The following is a 19,776-nucleotide window of genomic DNA, read 5'->3' as shown; positions in this document are numbered from 1 at the left end:
TTGTTTTCATTTAAACCAATCTTTATTAGCTATTAAAGAGGAACATAATCTATTTTGCAATACATTGGCATTAAACTACAAATATAATTTGTGACCTGATATTGGACAATTGAACTAAGTAGTTTCAATTAAGCATTGATAATTGATGGTTAAATATTTAAAACGAAAAAAAACTAATAAAAAAATAATAAAAAAAACTTTCAAAGCTTAAGTTGTCTGGAAGAAAGTTAAGTATACGATTGTTGATTAATGAAGAGCTAAAGCAAAGTCTGAATCAAGCAACGTACATGTAAAGACATTGGGTAAATAATTTAGCTTTGACTTTGGCTGTTGTGTGTTGTAGAATAATACTTATACCATACCGAAGCCACTGACGAAGCTTTTCCATGTTTACCAACATTTTTTAAATTGGTGGAAAGTATCTCCCACATTTGTGATTTTTACTGCAAAACTGTTTTATTAGATTTCGCATCAAGGATAAAGAATAATTTTTTCTGAAATTACCTTTACACTATATGTATGTCGTCTACTTTCTCGTGTGAACAATAAATCCACAGGCATATTTCTCAAGTGGGATTTGATCCCACGACCTTTGCTACGATAGAATGGGGCCCAATTTCTTGGCTCTGCTTACCGTAAGCACAGAATCGGCGCTTACGGAAGCAGGGAATTCTGTGCTTTTAGCAAGCGTATTTCACGGGTTAGCGGCAAATTTTGGCTTCTGCTCGCACGTACTTCACATTACTAGGTATTCTACGCTTACAAGGCTAGCACAGAAATACGGCGCTTGCACGTAAGCGAGCGGGGAATCGTGATCGATAGCGCAGAATGCGGCGGTAAGCATAGCCATGAAATTGGGCACAGATGTCTAACCACTAGTTCAGTGGCTAGAGGCAGTTCGAATATGTAATTATGTGTGTATGCTTTTTAAAAAAACACAACTGTGTTGGGGCAGAAACCAAATCAAATGCATAACTATTGTCAAGCAAAGTGTGTACATGTACCTGTGTACCAGTATCAATTCTGTACCACAGAAGATAAATTAAAAAAAAAATAAAAAAGTTCAGTACAATCTGAAACTGATTATACAGCAGGTTTGTTCTTCTAGTGTTTCTAATCAAAAGAAACACCATGTAACCTACATGTACATGCATGACATTACCAGAATTTTTGTCTGCGGATGACGCGCGGTGGACAAGACGCAGTACCCAAAACTACAAATGTCTATTGGACATACATGTATTTTTTCCCCCCCCCCCAGTATTTTGACATCATGCAAATCAAGAAAGAAAAGGAAATTAGCTGATCTTGAGATTTTTTATGATGGATGACCATATTATTGTGACAATAAAACATCACACTTCTCCAGGTCAATTTAACAGACAGATACACACTGGCAATTTTCTGGCTAAAAATTAGTTTTGGTGCAAGACGTTCTTTGCGCATTTTGCTACCCATCAGTTTGCAGTACACTTTATAGCGATTCTACTTTGTTTGGATTTACTGAAGGAGGGTGCTATAGATGTACATGTACATGTCATCCTTTTTGTTGACTATATCAAACTACTTAAAGGCTATCCGCGAATCACTGCACAGTGTAAACCAATGGGGGCTCAATTTCATAAACCCCTTAAGCATAAAAACTTGCTTAGCACAGACAAATATTGCTAAGCAAAAACAGGTTACCAGCCAACATTCAATGAAATATACAGAGTTGCGACTGGTACCCCACACGTTTGCTTAGAAAAGAAATTTGTTACACTTTTTTCTCCTGCTAAATAAAAAACAGCTCGATGAAATTGGGCATCGGTATAAAGTGCGCCAAGGATGTCTTGCGCCAACAGAGGGATTAGTTGGGAACAGGAAAACTGATTTCAAATCTATACAATTGATGTTGATCATTGGCTGCGCTGTGCATCATGTGACTTCCAACATGTCCTCGTAGAGACCAAGTCGAACGCCTTCATCGAGGCTATCATGTAGATCACTCTCACAGGTTGATGGGTGAAGGTAGGCGTCACTCTGAAATGACATCACAGGCTGGTGGGCGGAACTAGGAATAAGAGAAAGTCCGTCAGGGATATAATTTTTAAATAATCACTTAAAGGGAAGGTACATGTTTGGTAATCACTCTTAAAATTAGTGGCAATAAAAACTTTTGGTTAGAAGCGTACAGCTGCAGCTTTTGAAAAACATTTTACATCAAAGTTATTATGTAGTTGTGCGTTATCCGTTTTTATGCCCCCAATTCTACTTCCTGTGTGGCAGCCCTCTGGATTTTTACCGATATCTCAAAAGGACGACCACCTTTTTGAAATGAAACTGTCTTGTGTTAATCTAATTGCATCTGCATTACCTTTGCATCAACATTTATATAAAATAACAAATATACTGTTCCAAAAACAGAAGGTAAAATTAATTTGTCTTTAAACCCCATCCGGATTTTTCATGAACATTTGGTACAAATTTAATTGCAAAGGTTGGTGTATGGTGGAGTAACTATGTCTTGTGTACAGTGGAGAGTCGGACATAGTTACGATATCAGGTGGCCATGCATCTCGGAGATGCATAGGCCACCATATCGTAACTACGTAGTTAATCATTCAAAACCAAAGTAGATGGTAATGAATGGTCAGACAGTAAGAGGGTTGACTGTGTACTGAGATATGCTTTCTCCATAATGACGTCATAATGCAGACTGGCTTATATTTAATGTGTCTACATGTATCTTTCAAAACCACAGTGGATGATAATGAATGGTCAGACAGTAGGAGGGTTGACTGTGTACTGATTTTATACACTTATAACACATGACATAAATGCAAGCCAGATTTATGCATGTTCATATGTACATGTACTTGTACATGTAGATTGTACATATTATGTTTAGTAGAAAACCACACTTGATGATAATGAATGGTCAGACAGTAGGATGGTTGACTTTGTACCGTTTTTTTTTTAAGCACTCACCATGTGATAAAGCTATAAACTGCTACAACCAGGTGATAACTTCTGTAAAGTTATTGGGTGCGTTCGTTTAGCTTCCCTGGGTCGACCCCGGTGTGTGGCGTTTTTTTTTCTCCAGGACGAGTGTGGGTAAATAATTACCCACGTTCATCCTGGAAAAAAACCGCCACACACCGGGGTCGACCCAGGGGAGCTAAACGAACGCACCCATTATTTCTGGTTTACCCATATACATGTACACTGGTAAAGTGTTAGCACTGTTTACGGGCATACTCAGTACATTCCCGAGCTCTGAGACAAAAAATCGAAGGCATGAACTGTGGTGAAATGCCTGTGATTGACAGTAGAGCTCGGAGGAGACTGAATATTCAGTGTTATAACACCCCTTACAAATATTCTGCCTTCATTGGTTTAGAGCGCGTAACATGATATGTCTTAGTTTTACTAGCCGGCGTACGTGTGCTAGTGCATAATTTGCTGTGTGATAGTCAGACGACTATCACACGGCGTGCAGTACCCAGATGAATTTTTACCCACCTTGAACCCAATCAGTTGTGCATCTGTGTATCTGAAACGCGTGTACGAACGTTACATGTACGAAAATGATAATAGTCTGTTGGAGTGTTATAAAACAAATATTGACTGCTTTAACTTCTGCTATGTTTGAAACTAAAACTCCCTTGGTAATCCCCGGACCATTCCATTTTCTTGAGGCGCACTCCTGGGATCAACTCGGGAGTCGTAGTTTTAACCATAGCACTCGAAGCAACCAATATTTGTATACTAACAAATATCAGTGTACGTGTATATGGTAAAAACCAAAAACAATAGTCTTTATCCCTAATGCAAATTTCCATCTATACTATAAAGTTAATAATTCAAAACCATGTGGATGATAATGAATGGTTAGAGTAAGAGGGTTTCAAACAAACAATAATTTCCTTCAGCTCTGAGAGTTCAAATAAAACTAAACAAAAAACTGATTACGACGACCAAACAAACTTTACTTTTTTCAGATCCTTGCACTATACATGTACCTACACACTCAAAGGGTCAAGCACGTGATTTTGTTTTAATACAAGAATCACAAAAATATCAATACGCAAAGGTTCCCTCCCAAAAGGATAAATACATGCATGGCTTGAACAGTCTGTAGTTGTATAGTTGCGACACTTCAGACATGATTGTGAATTATTAAAAGGTTTCTAAGACTACAATTTAACATAAAAAGTAAAGACAAACTATGAAAGAAAAAGTATCAACTCAATAGACTTTATGCTCATGATGTCATTTCAATAGGGCGCCTTCACCTAGAGGTTAAAATGAGGTTGTTCATTGGCCAATCCTGTGCGCCGCGTGTACAAATCTGTGCGTCTTGATTGTTTTGTTACCGTTTTTCATCTAACTGTCTAAGATGGCAGCTGGATGACATCAATGCATTAGGTCAATAACAACCCATTGCCTGAATAGTCACACTGTAAATGGTGTTTCTGCCCAAGTCAATGTAGCACTCATTGCTGCATAAAGCTCGGTTCACTATTCCTGCAAATGCGAAGCGAATTTTGACGTCACGGGTATTTTCGATGCGAATGTTTCGCAGGAGTTAAGCACTAAGTACAGTTCAACTGTTGCGAATATTCATTGACAATTTACGACGCCAAAATTTGTATCGCATTCACAGGAAACTTATAAATCGGGCTTAACAATAAATTATAAACAGTATTTACTGCCTCCTACTTCTACTGCTATGACTATTCACATCTAAGCCTGTTCAGCATCTAGATGAGGCACAAGAGCATCGGATGCCAAAAACAACAGGCCACCTCTTTTCCTTGCGATTTAGTAGTGTGACTGGGTTCTTTTACGTGCATTGAAGTTTTAAGTACAAACACTTGGCCTATATGACTGTACCTATTACAATCCAATGAATGAAATATTATTGGTTAATTAAGTGTCTCGCCAAGACACAAGGGAAGGTTAATGGCCATTGCACATTAATTGGTTAGAAGCTTAGAGCAGCTTTCGATAGTATAAAGCATTTTGAAAACACTTCTCTTTGAAGTAAGGTTATGTAAAAAGATATCAGTTTTTGTGGCCAAATTTTAATATGAGAAGCGTTACTATCAGTAACGTTTCTCAAATTGTACATGTATATATTATGGATTCTTCTTCCGGCATGGACATCCTCCGGATTTTTCGGTGATATTTTAAACACTTGACCACCTTTTGAAATGAAATTTAGCAAAATGGCAATGTACCCTTTTATCTTGTTGTTACAGCTATATTCACGTAGTTAAAATGTTTGTGTATTACGGGAAATCAGATAATGGGTTAAAGGCAGTAGACACTATTGGTAATTACTCAAAATAATTATTAGCATAAAACCTTTCTTGGTGACGAGTAATGGGGAGAGGTTGATGGTATAAAACATTGTGAGAAACGGCTCCCTCTGAAGAGCCATAGTTTTTGAGAAAGAAGTAATTTTTTACGAATTGATTTTGAGACCTCAGATTTAGAACTTGAGGTCTCGAAATCAACCATCCATCTCAACGCACAAAAATTTGTGTGACATGGGTGTTTTTTATTTCATTATTATCTCGCAAGTTGGATGATCGATTGAGCTCAAATTTTCACAGGTTTGTTATTTTATGTATGTGTTGAACTACATGTACACCAACTGTGAAGGCTAGTCTTTGAAAATTACCAATAGTGTCCACTGCCTTTAAGCAGAAATGAAAACCATGTCATTGGAGAGAACCTTTAAAGCAACTTTGATCGACTTTGAAGTAGACCAAAATTACAAACAAAAGGCACTCTCACTGAGCAAAAAAGGCAAACTTGTTTTAAAGCTGTACTTTTGTCCATAATCAACCCCCTTAGCCAATCTTACAGTGGTTGAAAAGAAATAAGGTTGCTAATTAGGCAATCCATTCAACATGGAATGAAAGATCTGAAATGCCAAAACATGTCTGGCGTTTCTTTCCACTGGTCCCCTTAGCATAAATACATGTTTTTTAAATTGGATGTTTTTCATCACTGACACATGACTGAGTTAGAGAATGAAGAGAATTTTGATTGGTCCTCACGATTCGGCTTGCATGGCCAGCAGACCGCTGTTAAAGACACTGGACTCTATTGGTACATGTAATTGTCAAAGACTAGTCTTCACAGTTGGTGTATCTCAACACACATGCCTAAAATAACAAACCTGTGAAAATTTGAGCTCAATCGTTAGCTAAAGTTACAAGATATTAATGAAAGAAAAACACCTATGGTCACACAAAGTTGTGTGCTTTCAGATGCTTGATTGCGAGACCTCAAATTTTAAACCTGAGGTCTCGAAATCAAATTTGTGGAAAATTACCTCTTTCTCGAAAACTATGTCACTTTGGAGGGAGCTGTTTCTCACAATGTTTTATATTATCAACCTCTCCCCATTACTCGTGACCAAAAACGGTTTTATGATAATAATTATGCTGAGTAATTACCAATAGTGTCCAGTCCCTTTAAGGGAGAACGCTGCTACTTCACAAATACTATGTACGCCAGCGTTAACCATGGAATGATAAGGTGCATGCTGGTCTAGCTAACAACCACTATGCCCAGCACTTGGACCTTTTTGCAATGCGCAAGCACTAACTGTTAACTTGAGGTGCAGGCTGGTCAAGCTAGGGATCATCAAACTTGATCGCTAGCTAGATCAGCAATCACCTCAATTCATGCCTAACGTGCGTGTACCGAGTATTTACGATTAAGGTCTTTGTGTGCACAGGTGTTTACCCGAGCATCTTGTGAAGAAGCTAGTCTACGTGTATATGTATACTGCAAACTACGTGTAAAGCAATGTATTACAAGAATAAGAAAAAGAAGAACAAGTGAGTGTTAAAGGTACCTTGGAACCTCTTTTCCGAGCTCATCGAGCGAGCTGAAATAAAAGAGCATGCAAAACTCAGAATCAGTAACTCACCTCTCACCTGTATCACCAAATTCTCATATAATAACAATGATGATGGTATAATGTCTTATTTACATGTAACACCAAATCTCTCATGGCGCTTAAACATGTTAAAGCCATTGGACACTCTCGGTAAACAGTATTGTCCAAGGCCCACACTTCGTGTATCACAACTTCTATATAAAATAACAAACCTGTGAAAATTTAGGCTCAATCGGTCATCGGAGTCAGGAGAAAATAACGGGAAAACCCACCCTTGTTTCCACGCTTTTTGCCGTGTCATAAATCCAGAATTCTCGATATCGAGAATTGGTATTGTTTTAATGTTTTCTCAAAAAGAAAAGCATTTCATGGAATAATATTTCAAGAGAAGTCTTTCACCATTACCTTCTGTAAACCCTATAAGTTATTTGTAAATCTGTGAACCTTTTTTTTTCTGTGCCGAAAGTGTCCAATGGCTTTAAAGGAACATTACAAAATTGTTGTTTGCTAAACAAAAGAGTTGCTGGCAGTGTAGGCCTAAGCACTTTATGTAATCCACAGTCCCCCCACACCATACATGAACTAACTGGGAGTTGCATGTCGTTCATCTAGGGAGGGCACATCTTTTTTAATTACAGTTTTTTGTTGTTTTTTTTTTTACTTTTGCCCTTCCCTGGATGGCCTGTGCTTGTTTTATTGTTTTGTCCGAAGAATTAAAATAAAATAAATTAAAATAACAAACCAGTAGAAGTTTGAGATCGATCTTGGTCATGAGAAAATAGTGAAAAACCAATTAAACATTTTGCATGAAAATCATGGATAGTCAAAGCGATCGGAAACATCTATGACAACTTCCGCTGCCATGTTCGGACCGAAGACGGTCTCAGTGACTGGTTCCAGGTACTAACTGGTGTGCGCCAAGGCTGTATCCTGTCTCCCATTCTATTCGCAGTGGCCATTGATTGGGTTCTGGAGAAAGCTACGAAGGACCATGGAATCGTTTGGACTGGAGGAGCCAAACTGTCCGACCTTGATTTTGCTGATGATATCGCAGCATTGTCCGACAGTACCCAGGGTCTCCAGACTGTAATGGACTCCATCAGTGATGCCTCAGCTAGACTGGGTCTTATGATCAGCAGAAAGAAAACGAAAATCATGCTTTCAGGTGATCACCAGACAACACCTGACATTCTCGTTGGGCAAGATAAAGTTGATGTAGTGGATGACTTTACCTACCTGGGAAGTTCCATCAACAGCCAGGGATCAATGGATCATGAAATCAGCTGCAGAATGGGTAAAGCCTCCGCAGCCTTCAACCAGCTTAATAAGATCTGGACAAGCAAGAAGTTCTCTCTTCAAACCAAGCTTCGCTTCTACAATTCCAACGTGCTATCTACTTTACTCTATGGCTGCGAAACTTGGCACTTAAAATCAAGTCAAGAGAAGAAACTTGATGCATTCAACTCAAGATGCCTAAGGAAGATCTTGGGCATTAAACATTGTTAAGTGGAGTGACTTCGTCCGCAACGAGGAGGTCAGAGATCGATCACAACAAACTCCAGTGTCCAATACAATCTGTGGGCGGCGCATGAACTGGCTGGGCCATGTTTCGCGGCTCCCCCCTTCGAGACTCGCCAATCAAGTCTTGTGGTGGAACCCGCCGGGAAGGAGGAGGAGAGGCCGACCTAAAATGAACTGGCACCAGACCATCCAGCGGGACCTTCATAGGGTCAATAGAGGCTGGAGCGACGTCAGGTCACTGACTGCTGACCGATCTGCCTGGAGAGCGTTGACTGCCTCATGCGTCGGACGACGCAGGAGCCCCTAAGTCTAAGTCTAAGTCTAAGTAAGTCATGAAAATCGCCCCCACCCCCCTCTAATTGCTCACTGAGCGATAAACTCCGAACAGGAAATTAGGTTATTTATTTCTCATCAAATATGACATTTATCATACAGAAATATTTCTAGGGATGTTTTCTACTATTATCATCCATAGTAGACCGTGAAAGTTTTTTTTGTAAATCTGTGATCTTTACATTTTTATTCTTCTCACCAATTCTGTAATGTTCCTTTAAACAAACAAAAACATTTTTTTTTGAGTTGCTTAAATTATGAGACTGATTCAGGCCTCCAAATAACCCAAAGCACCCAAAAGGAATGCCATGGTGCCCCGTGCTTTAACTGTTGTGCCCTGTGCAAGGTTCCTGTACAAATTGACATTCCCCTCCCAGCGGTGCCCTTTAACTGGAGGGAAATTGCTGTGCCCCTTAACGAGAAAAGATCGAGGCCTGCGTATTTATATAAGAATTTGCCACCTACTCCCGGGGCTGAAACAGGGTTACCCCTTTACAGTCTGTAAGGATGTACATGTAGGTATGGGCATCATCCCATACATTTAGGAGTCTGGCAATTCAAGCAGACTGCATGACCTTCCTAACTTTTTACACACATGGTTACGTCTCTTGCTCAAGGGCACAGGTGGCATGACCGGGATTCCAACCCACACTCTGCTGCTGACAACACCAGAGCTTCAGTGAACTTGACTGCTCAAATTTTGTCCCGCTTACATGTAGATCTACTTGTGTTTGCACATGTACGTAGTCTTAACAGTTTCTGCACATTATTGGTAATTGTCGTATCCAAACTTAGTTTTCTATGAAACAAATATCAAAAGTAAAAATATCAACTCAACTGAAACACAAGCTGTGATTTTTAAGATCCAGTTTGCAGTTTACACTGCCAAGATGTTGCCCGTTTCTCTTGCCTTGAATCAAGTCAGTACAAATTCATGTACAAAGTGTCTTAAAATAATTTTGTTTATTGTTTTACTTTTTTGTTTATTGTTCTTAACTGTATATGTGCAGGGCCCAAATGGAAACCAGTTTGTATACTGATTTGGCTCACCCTGGGTAAATAAAGGCAATAAATAAACACTAACAGTATGGTCATGTGAAGTTAACACAGATTCATAAAATCAACGTGTAACATACTTACTCGTAACTAATGGTCTTGAAGTTCTTCACTCGCAGAAATGTGAGAAGAGATTTGGGAACATTATCTCGGTCAAGAAGTGCCTACAGCAAGAGAAACATGGAAAGTCTTAACACTACAGTGCGTCTAAAGAAAACTAAACAGTTTTGAAATGGCTGCCGAATAATAGAAAAGAATGATTCTAGGGGGAAAGGTGTGTATGGATAGCTTATGGACTCAACTTTCATATGACACCAACAAGTCCAAAAATAACTCCGTCACAAGAACCATCTCTGCCCTCACAGGTAAACCATTTACCCCTGGCTGGGTTGAGAGCTTTTGGTTTTAGCGTCCTGCTCAACGACACAAGTGTCACGACCGCGGTCGAACGGGATACTACCCTTATAAGCCATGTTCACACTGGATTAATATTTTCGGTAACTTAACTTAGCCATGACGCTGGGTAACGTTCCGACGTGTTAACTTTCCCACCGTTCGCACTTGGATTTAGTTGACAGGGGTAAAATTACCGACACTGTGGGTAAACTAACCGAGCTGGCCCCCTGCGTAACATTGAATAGTTTGATAATCACGTAAATCTTATTCTTCCATGACAAAACGTGTCAGCTTCTTTCGGGTCATGGACGGATGGGAGATTTGAAGGCAGTGGACACTATTGGTGATTACTCAAAATAATTATCAGCATAAAACCTTACTTGGTAACGAGTAATGGAGAGAGGTTGATAGTATAAAACAATGTGAGAAACGGCTCCCTCTGAAGTGGAGTAGTTTTCGAGAAAGCAGTAATTTTCCACTAATTTGATTTCGAGACCTCAAGTTTAGAATTTGAGGTCTCGAAATCAAGCATCTGAAAGCACACAACTTCGTGTGACAAGGGTGTTTTTTCCTTTCATAGTTATCTCGCAACTTCAACGACCAATTAAGCTCAAATTTTCACAGGCTTGTTATTTTATGCATACGTATGTATGTTGAGATACAGCAAGTGAGAAGACTGGTCTTTGACATTTACCAATAGTGTCCACTGGCTTTAACCGAGTCGTCACGTCCGCATTGGACTTTCTGGCTTGGTTAAAGTGACCTGGTCAATCTTCCTGGGCACCTTTGGCCCGGTTAAACTACCCATTCGGGTTGGGTAAGTTACCTAGGAGGAAAATTCCTGGGCTGTTCGCATTGGACTTAAAATGGGGAAGTTACCCATTGGCTCGGTTAGTTTACCCAAATTAAGTCCGATACGAACAGGGCTTAAGAAGGTAGTCACAACCAACCTGTATGTACTGCTCCAGTCCTTGTCGTCTTTGCTCTATCCCTCTCATTGTGAGTTGTCTCATCCTCTTGGGAGGAAAGTCTGGGGTCTCCATGCTTTTCTTCACCTTCATTTCAAGAAGCAAGAGGTACATGTAAAAGCACACTTATAACAAAACGGGAAACCACCAACATAGGGTTAAAGGGAAGGTACAAGTTTGGTATTTACTCAAAACAAATATTAACTTAAAACCTGACTCGGTATCGAGCATTGGAGAGCTGTTGATGGCATTAACACCATTGTTTGAAACGGCTCCCTCTGAAGTAGCATAGATTTTGAGAAAGAGGTAATTTCTCACTCAAATAAAAGACTTCTAGCCAGAAGTCTTTTATTCCAATCTGAAAGCACACAAATTCGTCCAACAAGGGTGTTTTTTCTCTCATCATTTTCTCGCAACTTCGATGACCAATTGAGCTCAAATTTTCACAGGCTTGTTTTGTTATAATGCCTATAAATGTTGGGATACACCAAGTGGGAAGACTGGTCTTTGAAAATTGCCACCAAACGTGTACTTTCCCTTTAATAGATAGCTCAGTTGGTAGAAGGGCGGCACGTTTAATCCAGAAGTTGTTGGTTCAAATCCTGCTCTAGTAAAATTGGTCATTGTTCCACTCAAAATCATTAAAAGAACATTCTTAGAGAACCCATTACCAGAGGAAGATTTTTGTGCTGCTTCAAGAGTGGAGTGATATCCGTTCTCACTTCTCTCTGTGCTCGGTCAAATAAAAACATGTCAAAATTCAATTTGATTCTAGTCTTGTAAAACAATCTCTGGTCTGTTAGAAATTTTGAGCCACAACAAGCCCAGCGGACTTTAATGAATTTTTTTGCAAAAAAAAGTCAAGCACTGTATCACCACTAAAAAGCTAAAGGCAGCGGACACTTTTGGTAATTACTCAAAATACTTATTAGCGTAAAACCTTACATGATAACGAGTAATGGGGAGAGGTTATATACTAATGGTAGTATAAAACATTGTAAGAAACAACTCCCTCTGAAGTAACGTAGTTTTCGGGAAGAAGAAATTTTCAAAAAATTTGATTTCGAGACCTCAGATTTAGAATTTGAGGTCTCGAAATCAAGCATCTGAAAGCACAAAATTTCGTGTGACAAGGGTGTTTTTTCTTTCATTATTATCTCGCAACTTTGATGACCGATTGAGCTCAAATTTCCAAAGGTTTGTTATTTTATGCATTATATGTTGGGATGCAGCAAGTGAGAAAACTGGTCTTTGACAATTACCAATAGTGTCCAGTGTCTTTAATTCACATTTGAATAATTGAAATAGATTCTACATACGTACTAACCTGTTTATGCAATGTGTGAAACTCGCTGTATCTTTTCTCAACAATGTGGGTTTTACTTGACACTCGGACATGCACCTGATAAACCTGCACAAAGAACAATTACAAAATCAAACACTTTATGATAAAATTAATCAAAAAATATTAGTTTCTGAAATCTCACTGATTATAACTATAACATTTAAGGAGGCTTATCATCAATCAGATTGATGATTTACATAATGTATAGGCCTTAAGCCTCCTAATTGAATCACCATTACTTGCAATGAGAATTGTGATCAGACGATGCTATGGACAGCTTGTTCAAGACGCAATTTTAAGGAGGGTGCCCTTGTGACAGCTTGCTGTATTACATGTACATGTTGTATATTTAACTCACTAGACTCGTGGACAAGTCGTAATGGTCCCACATGTTGAGATAGTCGAGTTGTGGCGGTGCTCTCGCGAGATCACTGCTCTCGCGTGAACTGCTGGTTGCTCGACATCTAAGGGACCGTAGTCGTGAGAGCAGTAGTCTCGCGGGACGGCAGTCTCACGAGAATATCGCGGGAATCACGGGGAGGGTTGGAACGCTATCACCGCGATAGACATTTAATGACTTGTCCACAAGTCTAATAACAACTCACCTGACCAAAGCATTGAAGTAAGTGTACAACAAAAATGTTTTTGAAAGCAGAGAGGAAACCAAACCAAGCCCCCCCCCCTCCACCCCCAGCCAACCAGGACCCAGAACATTGCATTTGTAACTAGATACACAAACTGAGAACCAGCCTATAGGGTTTAGACCTTTTGCGATTCCTGCCTGCTGGCTGATTTTCCTCAATTTCCGAACGGCATTGTGGGAATAAAAAGGGGGTGTTGTTGCCCCCTTTTCCCAATTCCCACAACGCCTTTCGACACTGCCAGGGGGGATTCGCGATAAGCTCGTTAATGTTACACCATTTAGATTGAATCAATGATTAAAAAGGGCTATGTACGTGGCATCATGTGGTTTACCTAAAGTTAAAGTTCGCTCTGCTGGCTATCGTACTACCAATAATGCAATACTCAGTCAGAGTCAGACAGATACTATAAAAGTATTGTTTATTTTTAACATTTATTTATTTATTAATTAGACTGTTAGAAAGTAACTAACATTAATAAAATAGGCCTACTACACTAGAAGTTAGAACTAGCTGTCAGTAGAACTGTACTGTAACGTTAGTGTAGTGTCGCATCTCCTCTTGTTTTTTGATGGCATACAATCCAATTTTATTTGGCCACATTCGTTTTACAGTAACACTAACAATGGTGATGGAGGAAGGAAATTCTAGTGCACTGCAGCTAGTGCTAGCATTTGGCTATGAATACTCCACAACAACTCGACAATCACGTGGATTTCACAAAGGTAGTCCTAACTTAGGACTAGTCCTATGCAATGCTAAGGTAAGAGATAGGACCAGTCCTAAGTTAGGACCAGTAACTCATCCTAACTTAGGACTGGTCCTATCTCTTAGCATTGCCTAGGACTAGTCCTAACTAAGTTAGGACTACCTTTGTTTTGTGAAATCCACCCCAGATCACACTCGCTGCTTATCAGTCAATTAAATCATCCAATTAATGGTTAGTGTTCCCATGGAGCTATATAGCTTCATGGTGTTCCTTACCGTAAATGGTTTTTCATCTTCGTTCACCTGCCTAATACTTGGGATAGATACACAAATCATGATTTACTCAGGTCTGCCCCTCAGTTTATAGTACACACGTACGAGTTTGTTTGTATGTCTGTCTGGTAAACATTATTGTCGTCCGTCTGGCCTGTAAACAATTCCAGAGTCGTACGGCTCTGAACAATTCATGTAGGTAGCGCCCTCTGTAGTTTACTTATAGGTTAGCCCTGGCGGCCTTACACTTTCGTATTGTACTATATCTGTGCAGAGGAAGAGTCCTATAAAAATTATATACCCATTAGGCCATTGGTCCTGTACCTGCCCAATACAGACAGTTTAATTGGCCCAACACTGGGGTGCGTTCCACTCGCGCAAACGTTGCCAACAGTTGCGCACGTTCGCCAACAATTTCAAGTGGAACGAGTTGTTCGCCGCCACCATTGGCGAACCGTTGGCAACTTTAGGCGAACATACTTCGCAGGTGTTGGCGAGTGATTTTTAAAATGGCGGACAAGCCTCCGGTATTATTTCTTTGTCACAAACATAATAACATTGTATTTTCGGTGGATGATAATGCAGATTTGGAATAACAAAGTTAATTAGTTGATGTAATGATGTCAAAAAGAGGACTATTGCAGCAAAACCGAAGTTTAAAAAAAACCTACGTATGGTGCGCGCCTTCTTCATTTCAGGGCGCCGCCTTGACATCGCGTATACGCACCAATCGTTCAAACGATAAAAAAACGTTTGCGCGAACAGTTGCGAGTCGTTTGCGCGAGTGGAACGCACCCCTAGTTTCCTTTACTGTCCGTAGCCGGACATTTCACCACGTTGTTGGAACGGTTTAAGCTTTCCGGCGTGTTCAGTTTTCCGGGTGACGTAGCCAGACAAAAATACAGCCGCGAGTACCCTGGCGAGTACTGTAGTTCTCTCAGTGACCCCAAATTGTTTATTATTACGATTCTTTTCTGTTTAGTCACATTCTGTTGCCCCATCTTTACACGTATTCATGCGTACAGCTGTAAGCAGGTCACACTGCTTGTGCCACACAAAAAATTCTCTCATACGACCCACGCGTTCGCCGCTCGTTGTACTCGTGGACGCCGCCATGACTTCAGCTACCGGAGAGTAACACGGATGACTCAATACAGCACTAAAAATTGACTACTTTGCTTGCTGTGCGCAGAGGCATCGCATGACGTAATGTTACCGTATTTGGTCATTCGGAAAACTGAACACGGCGGAAAGTTGAAACCGCCACACCGGTACCGAGTTTGGGCAACTGTTAGTCTTGGTTCCAAGACCATTGGTGTTGCGCGGTCACACACAACCAACGTTCCGATTATGCACGGCAAGTGAAACTATACACGCTTGTAATGAACGAACGCTAGCGGGCGATCTGTTTCTCTGATCCACAACCTCTATCCCTAGGTCATTGCCGTGTATCGTCCGAATGAAGTAGCGGGAACACCTGGAACGGGGATAATGATTGGTACAGCATCAGCTCCGAGTGGTAATTCAATGTGACACCATCTGAGTATGAGGCTGCAGATGCTGTGAAATAGTCAGCGTTGCTTTAAGGCAGTGGACACTATTGGTAATTACTCAAAATATAAAACCTTACTTGGTAACGAGTAATGGGGAGAGGTTGATATTATAAAGCATTGAGAGAAACGGCTCCCTCTAAAGTAGTGTAGTTTTCAAGAAAGAAGCAATTTTCCACAATTTGATTTCGAGACCTCAGATTTAGAATTTGAGGTCTCGAAATCTAACATCTGAAAGCGCAGAACTTTGTGTGACAAGGGTGCTTTTTTCTTTCATTATTTTCTTGCAACTTCAACGACCGATTGAGCTCATTTTTTTACAGGTTTGTTATTTTATGCATATGTTGAGATACACCACCTTTGAAGACTAGTTCGTTGACAATTACCAGCGTCTTTAAAGGAACATAACACAATTGGTAAGAACGATCGTTGAACGATCTACATTAAACTAACAAGGTCTAAATTTCTGTTTGAAATGTAATTTTGATGTGAAATAAACTAATTTCCCGTTTTGAGTGTTTTATTCATTTTGTTTATCAACTTCATGCAATGTGTAATGTTTGTAAACTTCTTTCTCGTGACCAAACATCTACCGGTTTGTATGTTTTGGTATGTTATATGGTGGTTTACATAAAGTGCTACCACTGCCAACAGCTATAATTATGTGAGCAAGAAAACATTTTTGTTATTGGTTTCCTTATTTGGTTTTGGTTCGACATAGACACTGAGGCAAAAATAGAGGGAGGGCATCCCTCTCTTTACTTGCCAATGTATTAGAACTACACATGTATATTCTAATTTACTTCAACCTAAAGTTGTCTTTTATATTGCGTTTGTTGTAGTTGTTTATACATCAACAACTGAAGCTCAAAACGCTCATCACGAATGGATTGTAGTGGAATTTTGTCCTGAGAAACGGCGATGCAATAACCTTTAATGTTTGCTTCTAAAAGTCAATTACTTATCATGCATTTTAGTGGTGAATACTTTCAAGAAAATCATGATTAATGAATATTTGAAAGGGACAGGTAACCAACAAATACTGACATTATTTCGTAGCCTCGAAGTAAAAATTCGTTTCCTCGAAATGTCTTTTCGTTTCCCTCCAAATGCTATTTACAAATGTACAGACCATATACTTGCAATGTGACGTAAAATTTTAGAGTGTTTTTTGTACACACATTTGCACCATGCTAATTGAGATTGGATTTGTAAAGACTCCATGTATTGGAAAATGAAAGACCTTCGAACTTAATTTAACCTTAGAGTCCCTTTAAACTTAATATTTCAAGTACAATGATTTATCGAACAGTTTGTTTCAGACATTTCTCTCTTAACGGTATACCATGAATGAGGCAAATGGTAGCAAAGTACGGAAGTCGTATGATAATGTATTATCAGATTAATGTTTCGAGAAAAAAAGGGTTCATCAGGAGTTTAAGCAAGAACACTTTTTGAGATCGAGATTTGGACCATCTGTACTATTTACTTCTAAGGTTGGCATGGCGGACTCCCTATTTTGTTCGGGTACCAGGTGCCCGTCAAAAGTCATTCCGCCCTGTTAATTATTTGTTTTCTCGTTTACTTTTGAGTGATTTCTTTGGTGTGGTGATTGACTGTAAATATGGCCTAATACTGAGACAAGGCCCTTAGATTGCAACATTTTATGCGCAATATTTCTAGTTTAATTAAATCACAATCAGAGGGAATTCCGTTTACAATACAGTGTAAAGATCTCAAGTACCTTAGTATAAAAGTACGTCTTCTAGGTACGGACTTCTACATGTGAGCCCGCTTTGTTATTCCAAATAATGTTATCTCATTGAGTTGGAGAGACTTGTTTCGGAACAACCGAGGGGCTTTAGCTTGCCTGAGCCGAATCCGGAGCCGAAGCCGTTGTTTCGAAATTTTTGACAGAACTTCATTTAAAACTAGACATGTAGTGTTTGTTAACAAACACAAAGCTAGCTGTTCCGTGTTCTTTTGCTTGGATTATGTGCTAAAATTACCAAGGAGTCTATAAATGAAAAAAAGTATGAAATTATATCGTGTCTTGAGTTATGGTGCCACTTCATGGGGTCACGGTAACCTAAGGCTAATCTCTAACGCCCAAGGAGTCTGTAACTGGAAAAAGTTTGAAAATCGGTTGTGTAATTCTTGAGATATGGTCCCACTCCTGGTTGACCCGGAAGCAGAGGTCAACTTGGGTCATGGATTTTCAAAGTTTATTTTTAATGCTTTAGGAGTATAAAAGTGAAAACAAAGATTTAGAATCGGTTGTATAGTACTTCAGGTACGGTCCCACTTCCGGTTCAATCGGAAGTAGAGGCCAACATGGGGTCCCGGGTTTTCACAGCCAATGTTAATGTCTTAGGAGTTTGTAACTACAAAAAAAGTTGAAAATCGTTGAGTAGTTCTGGAGATATGGTCCCACTTCCGGTTGACCCGGAAGTAGAGGTCAAATTGAGGCCACGGTTTTTCCAAATTTTTCTCTTATCCCCAAGGAGTCTTATAAACTACAAACAAGTTAAAAATCGGCTCTGTACTTCTTTAGATATGGTGTTTCAAAGATTTCACAATTAAATATGCAATTGAGGGTCACGTGGTTAATGAATTAAGAATTTAAAAACAAAATTTCATTAGGAATTAAGCTTAGGTTCAAGGCTTGATAAATGATTTAACTCTTTTGACGTTATGGTTTAGGAGAATAGGCTGAAACAAAAAACAAATTAATGTTATGCCTTTGTTCCATTATATATTGTTACTGGTCAATAGAGGGCGGTATGTAAGATGAGTGGTCTTACTATATCACCATCTCCTTTTAACTAGTCAATTGTTCAGTTGAAATGTTTATCTCAAAAGTTCAATTAACAAGGTGAATAAATGTATAAAAAAAAAATAATATTTGACTGAGGATTGTTTGATTTGTTGGTTTCTTGAATTCAATGCAGTGTTTTCAGAGTCCATTGTCATGTGACAAACTACTTAAGGATAAAATCCTTGTATTTGGTAGGTGGTTTGATGTTTGATCTATAACGAGTGGATTTCACTGAACTCTTAACGGCCACCAAACTCTGCGCTTACGTTCACCATATTCCGCTTACTGTGCAAGCGCGGAATATAATGTGTGAGCTTGGAAGCACAAACGAAATAAATCCCTGCTAAGCACTCTTTTTTGCTTGACGTAAGCGCAGAATTCACTGCTTCTGCTAAGCACCGAATCTTTGCTTCCAGAGCAGAGCAGAGCATGACATTGGGCCCATTCCCACAGGATTTTTCATTATGCAAGTTCCCGTCATGATAGGCCTGGGTGACTAGTGAAATTTACTACTCGACTAGCTGCACCTCAAACCCAACTACGACACTTGTCGAGATAAATTACGGATTCTCAAGATATGTGCCGCAATGTGCCGCAAGCGACGTATTAATTATGTTGCGATTAGTAGTAAGCAGGACAAAATGTTTAACCAAACAGGTAGTCGGGACTATTTTTTGTAGTCAATGTGTTGGCTCAATTTTAACGGAGTGGAGAAAAACAGTAGTTGCGACTCTAATACTAATTATTTGTAGCCGCGACTTTAACACTAAAGCACACTAGTCGCCCTGGCCTACTTTTGCACAAGTAAAGCACGGTTATCCTGCGAAAGCAAACCAAATTTATAAGTCACTGTTTTTGCAGTGAATGTTTCGCAGGAGTTGAGCACAATAAACAACGTAGCAAATTTTTTGTTGCGAATTGTCACGCTCAAGAACACTATCCCTGTGTGCCTAGATGTTAAATACGCTTAGCGTAAGCACAATTCCATGATTACGTACGCGCTGCGATTCTTTCCTTTTAAAGCCAGACCAAACGAAACACAAAAAGCAGCTAAACACAGCAAACACCATACCTCATGTTCAAACTACAAGTTGTTAATCCAGGTATTCTGCTCAATTTCGGCATTTTTATAAAGCAAAATATTTTGCCTATTTATTATAAGCAGCTCTATAATATTGAGCCACTCAACCACCAGAGAAACGTCAGCATAATAACATCTCTGATTTTGTATTCCTGTCAAAGAGTTTTTGTTTGTCATGGTCT

At 39.5% G+C, this 19,776-nt stretch overlaps 1 protein-coding gene across 2 annotated transcripts; it reads right to left on the bottom strand.

Moving 5' to 3' along the window:
- Positions 1-14,377, bottom strand: LOC117295417 (sorting nexin-24-like). 2 transcript variants are annotated; one of them, XM_033778065.1, is made up of 6 exons: positions 14,149-14,376; positions 12,506-12,589; positions 11,161-11,265; positions 9,899-9,978; positions 6,860-6,892; positions 1-2,053 (listed from the first exon to the last, which is right to left on the bottom strand). In XM_033778065.1, the coding sequence occupies exons 1-6, from the start codon at positions 14,206-14,208 to the stop codon at positions 1,918-1,920; spliced, it is 498 nt and encodes a 165-aa protein (XP_033633956.1). In that variant the 5' UTR covers positions 14,209-14,376; the 3' UTR covers positions 1-1,917. The 2 variants fall into 2 exon arrangements, with proteins under 2 accessions (XP_033633956.1, XP_033633957.1); XM_033778066.1 differs by lacking the exon at positions 6,860-6,892 and having other exon boundaries at positions 14,149-14,377.
- Between the last annotated feature and the right edge of the window lie 5,399 nt (positions 14,378-19,776).

The sequence above is a fragment of the Asterias rubens genome, chromosome 10, assembly GCF_902459465.1.
Source record: "Asterias rubens chromosome 10, eAstRub1.3, whole genome shotgun sequence".
NCBI classification, from domain to species: Eukaryota; Metazoa; Echinodermata; class Asteroidea; order Forcipulatida; family Asteriidae; genus Asterias; species Asterias rubens.
This window is presented reverse-complemented; position numbering and strand designations above follow the sequence as displayed.